General features: G+C 39.7%; 1 protein-coding gene across 1 annotated transcript in view; it reads right to left on the reverse strand.

Annotated features, from left to right (window-relative positions):
* Nucleotides 1-3,801: 3,801 nt before the first annotated feature.
* plxna3 (plexin A3) overlaps nt 3,802-14,061 on the reverse strand; it is a 197,361-nt gene continuing 187,101 nt past the window's right edge. The window contains exons 25-32 of the mRNA XM_053503619.1: nt 11,824-11,983; nt 10,849-10,952; nt 10,628-10,724; nt 9,807-9,997; nt 8,672-8,841; nt 8,330-8,542; nt 6,919-7,069; nt 3,802-5,382 (exon numbers count right to left, since the gene is read on the reverse strand). Of these exons, the coding sequence (XP_053359594.1) occupies nt 5,287-5,382; nt 6,919-7,069; nt 8,330-8,542; nt 8,672-8,841; nt 9,807-9,997; nt 10,628-10,724; nt 10,849-10,952; nt 11,824-11,983 (1,182 nt within the window). The 3' untranslated portion in view covers nt 3,802-5,286. The remainder of the gene's footprint in view (nt 5,383-6,918; nt 7,070-8,329; nt 8,543-8,671; nt 8,842-9,806; nt 9,998-10,627; nt 10,725-10,848; nt 10,953-11,823; nt 11,984-14,061) is intronic.

Raw genomic sequence — 14,061 nt, forward strand, 5'->3', positions numbered from 1 at the left:
TGACACTGGATGTTCTCCTTTGCCATGTCAGAATTTTGAAAAAAGAGAATACTGTAGTTAGCTACTGTCCAACCGCCCACAGTTGATTTTTTTTTTTTTAAATCCTTTTAATACACTATTTGGATGTTAATATATAGCTCTGTTTCTACATAGCGAGCTTCCTATCCACATTAAAGTGAGCCATTTAAAATGTTTCTTTCCAGCCCATAATTATGACTTTTCTTGTTCTTTGTAATTAACATTCAGCCAATTTTCCCATGTCAGATTTTATTACATTTATACTGTAGACTGCGTATGTATACTAGAGGTGTCTGTTACGGTTTTCCACTTGTCCCTGAGGTCCTGTTCATTGCTGTAGTTCTTTTAATCTAATGCTTATTTATGACGTTTCTCATTTTAAAAGCATAACATACATCAATATCTATCTCTCAATGTATTAATAGTTATTATTTTGTACTTATAATTTTTACATTATGGTTATTGTACCTGACATTATTTTCTTTATTAGTTAATACACCATTAAATTAACAAGGCAGCATATTTGTACTGAATGAAGTTTTTGTTTGCCTGATCATATACTGTAAAACAAGACTATAATAAAGAACATTAATAAAACATGTAACATGTTACTAAAAAAAAATAAAATCTGAACTTAATAATCGTAATAAGTATAAGTGTATATATATATATATATATATATATATATATATATAAGATATTTACACTGAACCTTGCACGAATGCACCCAACATTCTGGAATAGGATCAATCTGCTCCAAAGTCCAATATTTATGCTCCCTAGCCATCTGAAGCCCTTTTTCGAATAAGTGTTAACAAGTGGTTTTCTTACAAAAACGCTGCTGTTTAGTCCCAATCCTGTGAGTTCTTATCACATTGTGTGTGTGGAGGTTTTTACAAAGCAACTTCACCAACTGATCACTATTCATGATTTTTTTCTGTTCCCATTTCTTCCAAGTTTTAATGATGGAGGGAATTTAAACCAACTCTAATATTTAAACTATTTTTTTTCTTTCTTTCGCTTGATTTAGGCCAGGTTTATAGATTGATTAAGCATTACGCGGATGCATTTTGTTTTTAGGCGTCCTAAATTTCATTATTAAAATTAGTTACACTTTATTAATTGCACTTTATTGTTTATTAATGTTAAACACTGCATTAAGCTATGCTAGTTAAAGAACATTTAATATAAATCAAGTCTTTCCATCACTTGACCTGAAATAATATATATATATATATATATATATATATATATATATATATATATATATATATATATATATATATATATATATAATGTATTTCCTTTATACATGCTTTTGATTGCACTTTGACAGACAACACATTTGGGACACACACGTCCTTCGATCTGATCTCACGTCCGATCTGCACCGTGTTTTTACTGAGCCACTTGTCTTTATTTGAATGAAAACATCAATCTGTTGAGAGAAAATAGTCCTTGCAGATGACAACATATACAAAGAAACATTCAAGAAATATACAGCATCATCCACATATCTTTTAATTAGCAAAACAGAAAATAAAAGAAACACCATGCTTGTCGTTTGAATGTCGTCAAGAGTCCGAGCTTTCAAAAACCGTTGCGCGTCGAGTAAAAAAAAGTGCAAATATATACAAAACACTTCATTGCAGCCAGCGTTTGAACAGACTCATTCCTACAATTCCTGTGAACTGACTTTAAAAACAGAAACAAAATTTTTTTTTTAAATGACGTAAATTATAAAAACGAATACGGAACCAAAAAAATTATAATAATTTAAAAGAAAATCATTCTGAAAACCAATAATTATACAAAATATATTTATATATTTATATAGAATTAAGGACTAGGCAAAAGCAGTCATTCATTCCTCAGTCAATCAGCCAGTCAGACACAAAGCTACTTCCTCTCCAGAAACATTGTTAATGTTAATAAACTCCTTTTTATCTTTAGAAACTGTAAACAAGTCTCAACCATATAATTGATTATAACATTTGGGAAAACAGACAAAAAAAAAAAAAAAAACGACAAATAAATTAAAATCAAATCATCTGAGACAATGTTTTTTTTTTCCTTTTCTTTAATAACTAGAACACTGACTGAAATGTAGTTATGGATCAAAAAACAGACACTTATCTTCTAGCGAATCTACAGAAAAACACATTTCCCCCTCACTCACTCCTCTCTTCCTCATGAGTACAGGTGCTTTTAAAAGTATGCGCTATTATTATTACTGTTTTTTTTTTCTTCCACATTACACACGTGAAGCATGTTAGAACGGCTGTGCTGCAAAAACTATAAGAGACGACGTCGGATCGTATGGCTAGAGGAGTACTTAACATGATACTCTCTATTAAGACGAGGAAAAAAAAAAAAGAGAGAAAAACAAACAAACAGAAAATCAATCGCCCTGATGGCCGTTAGTCGTACAGGCAGTGCGTATGCGGAGAAGGAGGCCCTTCCCGACAGTACGTTTGGCTTTTTACTCACAGTTCAGGAATTCGGATGTAAACCTTGAGATGTGGTCAATCAAACTGATCTTGATGTATAGATATATTCATTTCTATATAATTTTTTTTTTTGGTGTAGATTTATGATTGGTTTTCATTTTACTGAGTGGTTTCTCTGCTGACCTGGCACCTTCCTCACTCGAGCACGCTATAGTCGCCGCGTCTCCTGTTGCAACAGACCCAGATTCCACACGAGCCGGGCCCCGCTTTCTCCTCCTCCTCCTCTCCCTTCCGCCCCACGAAATAAAACAACAACAAATGATCAAAAGGATATGACTTAATTATCACAGCGGCTGCTTTTTAAATGCTAATGAGCCCCAAATTCTGGTACGAACTCCTCAACCGACAGCGTGAAGCTTTAAAGTGGTTCGAAATCGCTTTAGCTAACCCAGTTTCATGAAAAACGTTGGCCAGACTCATTTCATCACGAAACGGAAATAAGACTGGACGGAAATGCATTTGAGTTTAATGTTTTGATCGGTTGTTGTATGTAACGGATCACTGAAATGATGTCAAATCAATATGTTCCTAAGGAATTAATAACTCCACTGCAAAGGATTCAGAAACGGGAAATTTTAAAGAATTTATTCAATGTTTTTTTTTTTAAGGGTTTCATTTGTGCTAAAGGCCACTGAAGCACATTTATTTCTGGATTTATTACCCAAATGTCCTTGTGCATTTACAGTCTAACTGAAAGCATAATTAATAAGTCTGGCTACATCCAAGGACAACCTTGTACACTCCAAATCCCAACTGACTTTTGCTTTGTTTTGTCTTTGTCCCCCCCCCAACCCTTTCTAGTCTGCTTGGATTACTTTGACCTTTGCTTGACCTTTAAAATGTACAAATCATAATGAACATAACTGTATGAAAAGCTGCATAAATCTTCATGGACACCAAGTTAAGTGTGTATGTTGGCAAAACGGAGGTAACGATATGCGCGGTCACTAATACTGTACATCAAATAGCATATCGTACATTCTTGCGTTGGAGAATAATAAATAACACAATAAATTAGAAAGCATAATAAATACAGCGTTAAAAAGGCAGAACTCAGAATCATGTAGATAGAAAGGAAAAAAAAAGTGGTGATATTTTCTGTTTATCTTCGCTGCGTCTTTGTTTCGACTCCTTCCCAGAGTACCTTATGAAAACGAAAGAGGACGGATGTGTTAAGGCCGTGTCCTTTGCAGAGTACAGACGCACAACGTTTTGATTAGCGAGACGTTTTTTAATGGGGCAAACTAAGGAGCTGTGAAATAAAAACAAAAAAAAAACCAACAACAACAACAAAAACCAGCGAGGACTAATATCCAAGACTCGAAGTGATCTATAGCTGAACCTTTAACGCTTTTCCAAATCCAAAAACAGATATGACGAATCAAAGATCATCAGTGTGACAGTTTTGCCTTGTTGTGCTTGGTGTACGCTTACACAATATATACCTTCGATTTTCAAAAAACGGTAACATAACGGAAAAGCTAAAAGGTTCTCGCACAATGGGAATTTCGTGGTTCGGAATAGGACGCTGAAATTTCGGCTCATGGCTTCCGTTTTAAACTCGACTTATTGCTCTTGGACGGACGGATCTATTACGTCAGGATGCCTGTTATCAAAGTACAACACTCGGAACCCGTTCCCTTCAGGGAAGGATCACAGATCTGAGTTAAATCTCTCTAACCCTCACAGTAACACAGTGGTATAATACAAAAAGAATGTGAAGGAAACAAGGATTGGGTGGGGGTGGGTGGTTTGGGTGGGGTAGGCAGAAAAGGGGTCTGGGGTTACAATATCAAGAGAAGAAACCCCATTAGGGCAGAAATGGCCAGCTCGAGGCCACGCTTGAGTCGGGGTTCGGGGATAAGTCCGGACGTTACAGAAAGGCAAGCTCTGAGGGACGCTGATTCGCACTGCTCAGGTCCGTTTGGCCCCAGGGTCCCGAGAGACGAGGAAAAGAATGACGGAAAAGGCGCTTTTTGTCGGTCCATGGCGATATTTTCTATCTTTTTTGTTTGAGACGTGAATTGGATTCCTGTATTCCATGCCCACTTTTCTCACATTTTAAGAACGGAGGGCTGTCACTGAATTTTTATGTTCCCTCGGACCTCGTTGGGCCTCTCTCCGAGCTTACAAATGTCACTGTTTCAAATTGCATCGTTTTGCTTTCAGCTTCTTAATTCCCTCTTCATGGCACTGGCTTTACAATTCAGTGTGTCTTCCACAGCAATGGCACGTGTCGCCTTTTCCCATTGGAATGTATCTTAGTGATCCACAGTTGTCCGATTCCAAAAGTTTTTTTTTCTTTGCTTTTCTTTTTTTTTTTTGGCAGTTTGCCTTTGCATGAGACAAAGAGAGAGAGAGAGAGAGAGAGAGAGAGAGAGAAAGAGAGATATAAAGAGGGAGAAACAGAAAGACAGAACCCAAAAGGGAGAATCGAGGAAAAATTGTGAATTGACTCTCGTGACGAACAGATAGTGGGACAAGAGATAGAGAGAGAATACGGAGAGGACAGTGGCGGAGTTCGGCTGTGCAGGTTCTGGTCCAGGGGAAACAGTGAAATATTGGACGTCCATGTGCTGTGTTTGCTTGAGTGTTGATTGTCCAGTGTGTTTAGTCTCTCCTCTTCCCATCACGAAGTTATGGACGTTTCAGTGTCGGTCAGTTCCTCAGAGCCTTCCAGCCAACCCCCTTCCCTCTTCATCCATTCCCTCCCTCCTCTTCTTCTTTCCTCCTCTTGTTTTCCTCTCCTCCTGCTCCATCAGCTGCTGCCAGACATCAGGTTAATGGCTTGTTCCAGTTTGTGTCTCAGTTTGTGTTTGCGGCAGTACCCGTCTCTGTCCAGTGCCGTCAAGATCTGCACGATGAGAGAGCAAAAAAGAGGCCATTAGCTGATAGACACACACACACACACATGTTCTAATTCAATATTCTGTAGTCAGCTTTCTTGTCACGGACCGTTTGAAAAGGCTGAATGGAAGGATGAATATGAAGCATGATCTCATAAGACATGCACATCAAAATGGACCCAATTTTACTGAAATGGAATTTGCAATTCATGGATTTTTTTTCTTAAGCAATCTGGACAAAAACATAAACCATAATCCACCTGCTTTTTTAAGAAAAAAACCTTTTAAAAGATCCCTCGAAATTAACCTTAACCACATTAACGATTGTGTTGAGTGTTTTTTTTTTATACTATTGGTTTATATATAAATGACTGCAAACACACACTGATTTATCTGAACATTGGTTTCTGTTATCTAAAAGATCTACAATTAATTATGTATCAACTCAATATTTAATAGATGGAGGAATCGATAAATAGATAAAATGCTGGTTGGACGCACTGATAAGTGGACAGATAAATGAATGCACGCGCCGTGAATAAACTAAGTCACAGGCTATTAATCCCATATAATACACAAGAAGCCTTACAGGATATATAGCCATGGGCCAGCAGGGTGATGTGCAGAAAAAGGTGATAGATAGATAGATGGATAGATGGATGGATAGATAGATAGATAGATAGATAGATAGATGGATAGATGGATAGATGGATAGATGGATAGATGGATAGATAGATGGAATGGTGACTAAGGGGTGGATCAGGTGGATGAAGAATGTTTGGATGGGTAAACCAAATATCAGAATAGAAAAAAATCACTCACTAATACTTTGAGTGATTGACAGGTTGATGGACAGATGGAAGGATGTTCTGACTATTTGAAGGATGAACGTAATAACTTACTGTTTGAAGGATGGATGGGTAAGCTGACTATAGATAAATTTATGGATAAACTGTCTAAATATTTGAGAAATGGGTAAATAGAATAACTTTAAACAACTGATTGAAAGACAGACTAAACCTGAAGGATGGATGGATGGATGGACAGAGGATTGGATGTTCTGACTGTTTAAGGGAGGAATGGATTGGCTTACTAAGGAACGTTTAAAAAAAACTGACTAAAATATTTGAGGGATGGACTGTTTTGTTATCTAAGAAGAAATATGTGAAGGACAGATAGATGGCTGGACGGATGAGTGCAGGAATCCTTTGAGAGATGAACAGATAAGATGACTGAGGGATGAAAAGACAGATGGTATGGATGGATAAAACAAACAGAAAGCAGACCTCAGTATATGACAGAAGCCTAGCACAGTATCTAGCCACGCCTTCTCATTCACAGATCACATGACTCAATCACTCTGTTATATTTATACACAGGAATAAAAGCTGCTATAAGTGTTCATAATCGTGTAAAGGAAAATAAACATCCGAAATTTCCAAGAGAATTAAAGGCGTCAACGGTGAAAGGGAAGAAAGCAGGTCTGGGATCAGTGTGAAATGGGTGTGAATGGATCCTGGGGGAGCAGTGCGAGCTGAACGCACCTCCTCTTTGTACTTGTTGATGTAAAAATAGAGCTCATTGAGCGCGCTCAGTGTGTTGAACTCGCTGCCATGGAGACGGGACTGCTCCACCAGATAGGCGTCCATGTCTTGATCGCTGATGCTCGGCATCTTGCTAATGTCTCTGTAGTACCTGGAAACATGCACATACACAGGCGCGCGCGCACACACACACACACACACACGATCAATCATCTGTTTATCCCAAGTAATCAATGAGAATTTGCCAGCATGCCAAAATCAAACACAACCTCATTGCCCCCGCTGATTGTGAGCGGGTCTACAAAGGAACAACTTTCATTTCATAACAATAAGCAGTGGTATGTTTGGTCATCAAAGGATGTGCAGTATGTGGTGGCCGAGCAAAAATCATTTCAGCATTTTTCACTACAAGATGTTCTGAAAACGGACCTGCGTCAGTTATGTCCCTCTTTTCTGTTTATTTCATGCACAAATGACAGTTCTAGCATTTTAAAAAGTCATGGACACGCTCACACCCAGTCTCTGATATGTTTATGTGTTTGTTAAACAAATATGGTTTTTCATAGAAAGACAGCTAAGGCTTAAGTAAATATAAACTTTTCAAAAACATCTGTTAAAATAAAAAAAAAAAAAAAAAAAAAAAACAGCTTCTGCACTGTGCCATCATTCATCTTAGGAGGTGTACTTGCATTAACATTCTGTCCAATAAAATGTACACAAATATAGCCCAACATTCAAAATACTGTATGTTAGGTGTCTAATAGTGTTTTTCTCCACTATGACATCATACAGTAAGAATTAAGCGAAATCCATCAATTAAACATCATAACACACGGACTTGAAATCTAGTTGAGATGTTCGCTTTGTACTGCGACTATCTAATAAAAAACCCAAAAGAATGTGACAGATTTGAAAAAAAAGTAGCATGACATGCGTTCAAATCAAACTGGGACTTTTGCTCGCACAGAATACCAGTTATGTCTCTTAATTTCTCTAGACTAACGCACTTATCCCTGCGTTTCACTAGCGCTTGGACAGCATCAAGGTAGAACGTTTTCTCAGGATGCCTGAGCCATGACCGGACTTGCCTGCTTCACGTCTGAAACCCTGGCCTCCCAGGAACACGTTTAATGGCACAAACATGTGGAAATGGTTTTGAGAAAGGACAGGACTGTACAGGGAAATGTGGCTTCACGAGTCCTGGTTTGACTTGAACACCCCATGTCATCGCTTTAAATTTAGTTCTCAGCCAAAATCTAACCAAGTAATTCACCCTTTATGCAGATGGGTGAGAAACGTAACTCTGGGACCGAACAATTCAAACAAAGCAAAGCAAATGTTTGTTGTTGAAGCAGAGAGTACATTTGAGCACATTGAGAGTCTGGATCACAATCAACACTGAGCCTCGTACCTCTCCACCCAGCTCTTGTAATTGGGGATGTCTTTAGCGTAAAGCAGCTTATTAGACGGCGAGTCTTTTCCTAGACGGTGTTCTGACGTTGAGCACGAATCCATGAAGGTCTGGGCCACCACTGACAAACACGCATCCGTAATGCTGCTCTTATGGATGTCAAAGACAAACTGTGGATTCTTGATCACGTTCACCCAGAACCGTAAAGGCAAGCTAAGGGAGAGAATAAAAAGAGAGAAAAAAAAAACCACAAGCGTTTATATATACGTAAGAGAATATTTACATGGCACAGAGATGAGCCTTAAAATTCATCTGGAAGTGTGCAAGTGTGTGGTGGCTGACCAGTTGCTCTTCCAGGTGTGACGCACATCTGGGTCACTGATCTGTCTCTTGTCCGCCTGCTCATCCAGAAAGTCGAACATGTACTTGATGGCCAGAGGGAGGGCGCTGCCGCGGTGAGCCGTACTGAACACCGTCTCGAACAAATCATCCACAAACTTCTGCAGCGTGCCCTGACCATGGAGCAAACACAACACAGGGTTAGACTTTTATGTTCCACTCAAGATGCACAGTATTTTCTGATCAGGATATCAGGCATCATGAGGGTGTTATCGTTGCTCCCAGTGCGGCTTCTCGGTTACGCCTGCTGAGTGCCTTGAGGAGGACACATTATTCACATATAATGCAGCTTAGTTCAGCATCACGCACTGAATACTGCCTACAGTATATACCATAAATAATGCTGCTCGGTGCACAGAGTTATAACCCTTTATATGCTCTTAATCTTGAAGCTGATTTGTGATTCGCTCAGGAGGAAATCAGGCCAAGTTTACTTACAGGTAAACCTGGTTAACTAAGTTTATTGGGAGTGAACTTGCTCAAACGTGATATGGTGATGAAGTCCATAGTGGTCTTGTTGAATAGATAGACACATGGATAGAAGAATACTTGAATAAATGGATGGATATGGGGGAAGTAATGAATACTGTAGGTGGAGATCTGGATAGATGCTTGGTTGATTGGATGGATAGAGACATGGATTGATGGATGGATGGATGGATAGAAAGTCATATGATAGTAAGCATGTATGAATGGATACATGATGGGTTTATGTTTTGGGTTAACAGTTGGAAGGGTTGAACAGATTGATGTCTGTATGATTATATGAATGGTTGATGAGGAGGATGAATAAATGGGTATGGTGGTAAATGGATAGATTGATGACTGAAAGTAAAAATTTGATATATGTATGTACAATATGTGTGTGGGGACAAATTGAATGGCTTGACCGATACTGAAGGATGGATGTTGGATGGATAGAATGATTATAAACAATTTGTTGTACATGCACCTACAGTATGTACGCATGTATGGACAAATGGGACAGTGCTTATTTACCTACAGTATGAATTGGCCTATGAGGTAATTCCACCACAGATACAACACAAAGTTTCTGATTTAACCCCTGTGTGAATACCTTTGTTGCCAGAAGGCGTGTGAGGTAAATCTCGGACACCATCTTGCTGCTGCGGTCTCCTTCACGCTGGTCCGCGTGTTCATGGTTTTTCACCAGGTGCCACAGTTTGGTGCCGGTCTCCTGGTCGGGGGTGATCATCGGTGCTCGAGAGCGCAGGCTGTCCGGACTACTCGAAGTCCTGAGCAAGCTCTCTGTACCAGAATTGCACACAAAAAAAAAATTCAGATAATAGCGGATCTCTCCCTGGTACACAACGTACCCTTCAGTACTGTCTGGAGTCACCGTCCTTTATCCAAGTTCAGTGATTATCCTTTTCATATATTATATTAAAATAGCAACAAATTATTCAACACAAAACAATCTCTCCGTCTCTTTTATAGTAAAGCGGTTTAACTGTTTCTGTCCAACAGGTGCTTTAGTAGCTACCAGGAGGCATTTTTTTTAAAGTGATAATATCATCAGGTCTTTGTGCCTCTCTTTGGCTCAATAGTCTTTCTGGGACTGAGGGAATAAAACTCAACAGTGAGATATATATATATATATATATATATATATATATATATATATATAAATAAAAGCAGTAACAGGACACTGAGCAGAACTTTAAGAAGAATGACTTGACCTTGTCAGACCAACCGTAGAAGCACAGTGCTGTTTTCTCAAGAATTTAGATCAATAGAGTTGGAGCTGGACCAGTGAAAAGAGGCAATTTCTTGCCAAGATAGCATATGATGGGTAAAAGGAGAAGAAGACAAGGATCTGTCAGGCTGGAGGTTGATGAGAGAAAAGGAGCGAGAGAAAAAGAGAGAGAGCGAGCGTACCGTATCGACTGAGCGAGCGCGTAAATGTGAATGAGTTGGCGATGTTGTACGCAGACACTTGCTTCTGAACCAGAGCCACCACTGAGCCATCTGTCACCTGCACAAAAGACGGGAAGGGGGGGGGGAGGCGGTAGAAAAAATAAAACAGACGATAGTCAGTAACTAATACAAGAGACATCTGTATCTGTCACATGTTTGTCTGAGGCTCAGAGTTGTCCAACCTGGTAATGCGCCAGCGTGTTGAGTCGCTTCCAGTCGCTCTCGATCTTGGTGGTGACGTCTTCGTCTTGGAGGATGATTCTGGTGAGTCGGCCCTGTCTCCATTCTAACGAAACGAAGCAAAAATGAGGGTCACGGAACGCGATCACGGAAAGCTAAGTGCCCGCGGTTTATCCGCGTTAAAGAGAGGATCTTATTAGCATCAGTTATATCCTTGTACGAGCAGCCAAAGTGCCAAGTGTCCTAACGTCCAAAAATAAACAGACGCAAAGATTGCGTTTTCTCTGCCAAATCTGTTCTCTGACATCGAGACCCTTGAGTGGGTGGAATCAAGCTTATATGATTAAGCGAAACTTGTCTCTTTTTTTTTATTTTTATCATAAGCAAACGATATGAAAATAGCAAACAAAAATGACTAAAATGTTTGGCTAACCTTCTACTCCAACACCTCCACAGATCAATAAGCTACCATTATGGGATTGTTGTTATGGTTACATCTCGGTAGGTGGTATGTTCGCTTTGCTCTTCTCGCTTTCACTTAACATCTTCTGCATTACGGCTCGTTAATAATCCCTTTCTGTCCAATTAAACTCATAGCTAAAATGATAGCGAAGTGGAAGTTCACAACTATTGTGATTTATACTTGTTGCCACGGTTACTGTACATTCTTACATTACAAGATAAAATGATTTCGACCAGATCAGTATACTGTATACTGTAAATGCACCTAGATATGTATGTATGTACTGTATTTCGTATTTGTATGCAGAAGGATAACATTTTCACAGCTGGATATAATCATAAAATAATCATATTCTGCAATAATTAATGAGGCAGGAGAGTTTTTTTTCTTCTTCACTGTTTACACAAAGCAGACAAATTCCTGCTGTACGCTGTAAGCTGGTGCTGCTAATGGTCTTGAATATTGTATGTTGGTTTAAAAGAAGCCCGTTTACGAGATGGGGTTGTGTTCGTACCGAGGTCCATGTCATCAGCTTGTGGTCTCTGCGAGTACGGGATCCCTTTATACACCGCGTCCAGGAGCTTATCTTTCACCTGAGTTACTGTGTCACAGTTCAGCACCTTCACCGGGACCTCCGTACCGGCGTCTCCCTCCGGAGGGATACACATCAGCGTCTGCGGAAAAGGACAACAATTGACGGAGGCATAGATCGGAACGTTAGCCAGAATGCAAAATAATATTAGGGGGAAAAAAAAGCATTAAAAATTTTTTTTCATGAAAAACGTGCGAGCTAAATGCATTCGTCCTAACCAGCATTACAACAAGAGCTCACCTCTGAATAAAGATATCTGCCCAAAGGTGAACATCATGACAGATTTATCCTGGCCCAAACAGATCAATCCACACTCTATTTCAGTGGGATTGATCAGCATGTCGGTATAAACATTACCCGCTGAATACTCGGCGTCCGAGGCGCAGCGCATTCAAGGTCTTTTAGAAAAACATTCATGATACATCGATTAGGCGCGAAAACAGAAATGAGCACGTGAGAACAGAGAGTTACAAATAAGAATGTGTAGATTACACACTGTAGGTGAAACGGAGATGTGAAAAAGTCAGGAAGCCACCGAGTGATTGAAGTCAAACACTTTTCTCTTTTTTATCATCATGATGTATCTGGCAGGTGCTTCGTTCAAGGTGACTTACAAAGTGTAGTGAAGTTTAATCCAAGCACGAAGATATGAGCAAAAGAGGATTTTTGGGATCTCTTTTCCCCACTGCTTCAAGAACACATTAGTGGCTAAATGCAAATCTTTTTGTCTTTAAATTAATGTACACTATATTGCCAAGCGTTTTCCCTTCGCTGGAGCCTTAAACCTGTTCCAGTTTGACAATGTGGACATCTCCGGACATCTCTAAGCCTGGTTAGAGTCTCTGTCAGTGCCAGGTACGAGGGGTCTTCAAGCAACTGTGCTGGAAGTTTTCTGTAAATATCAAATCACCTTTATGCCTTTATTCACAAGAAATTCCATCAAAAGTCCCGGTTTGACTTGAACACCACTCACACTTCCGCTGTGGGAATACTCGAGTGCTATTCAGTTTCTTGGTAAACGAGACAAGCTGTACACTCTTTGTCTTATGAGCTTCGAGAGAAGGGAAAAAAATTACACTGGGGATGAGAACAGTGAGGCTTTTTATTTTATTTTATGAACTTTACACTACATTAATTGTAACCGTAAACAGCATTAAAAACTAAACGATTGCGTGTGGTACAAGAGCAACAACAAAATGCCACCTTACATCACAGTCCATTTCACACAATGCCTTATTACCTCTCTCTCTCCCTCTCCCTTGTCTCCAGTACCTCAGGCCAAATTTCATTAAGGATGTTGCCGCTGATCGCGACTGCCAAACACCTTGATATATTTACTGAACACAGGCAGGGTGTTGACACGGTGCTCCCGGTGCATTTAAATTCATCCGAAGGCCCTGGGTGCGGTGTTAATCGGGTCATTAGAACAATGCGGCTGGCAGCGGTGACTTGCTCTTACATCTGCAGTCTCCATCTCTTACTGATCATTAGTGAAGAATTATAACAGTCCTAGCTGTCCTCTGGGTCGCCAGTTTGTCCCTGCTTATCATTTCTACCCGTGTGCTGTTGATTCATTTTACTATTCTGCTTATTAACACTAAGGAGGGGGAGCCGAAAATTATCCACACTCTAGGTATACCAAAGCTTCTCTTGGCTGCACCTTCTCATCAGTACTTTCCGTTCAAGGCTACCGTCTCCTCAGTCACTGCTGTGCAGGTGTGAACGTGTTACAGGAGCGTTCGGATATCTGCTAATGACATCTGGACTGAAACTTAAAGGAAGGTGAAAGAAAATCAAAACTGGTGACGAGACACGGATTCAACATCAGAGTACGGAACGGAAACGTCCTCAATCATCAACTGAGAAGAAGTTCAAAAATCAACCATCAGCTGGAAAATTCATGAATCCTTTTCGTTTTCTGGGATTCTCATCTCAAGGGCCAGTATTGGATCAATATCGGGGAAAAAGCTTCGACAATCAACAGTGCTCGTCACAGTGAGATGCTTATTAAAGAGTTAAAAGCCCAAACTTCGGATTAAACACAGAGGATCGCTATATCCAAGGGTGTCGTGATCTTGCATGACGACTTGCATGATGACAGTCTGCAAAAACTTAAAGCGTCCTCCCTACAATCCTGATCTCGTTCCATCGGAGTTTCAC

Source organism: Clarias gariepinus, chromosome 9, assembly GCF_024256425.1.
Source record: "Clarias gariepinus isolate MV-2021 ecotype Netherlands chromosome 9, CGAR_prim_01v2, whole genome shotgun sequence".
In the NCBI taxonomy this organism is placed as follows: Eukaryota; Metazoa; Chordata; class Actinopteri; order Siluriformes; family Clariidae; genus Clarias; species Clarias gariepinus.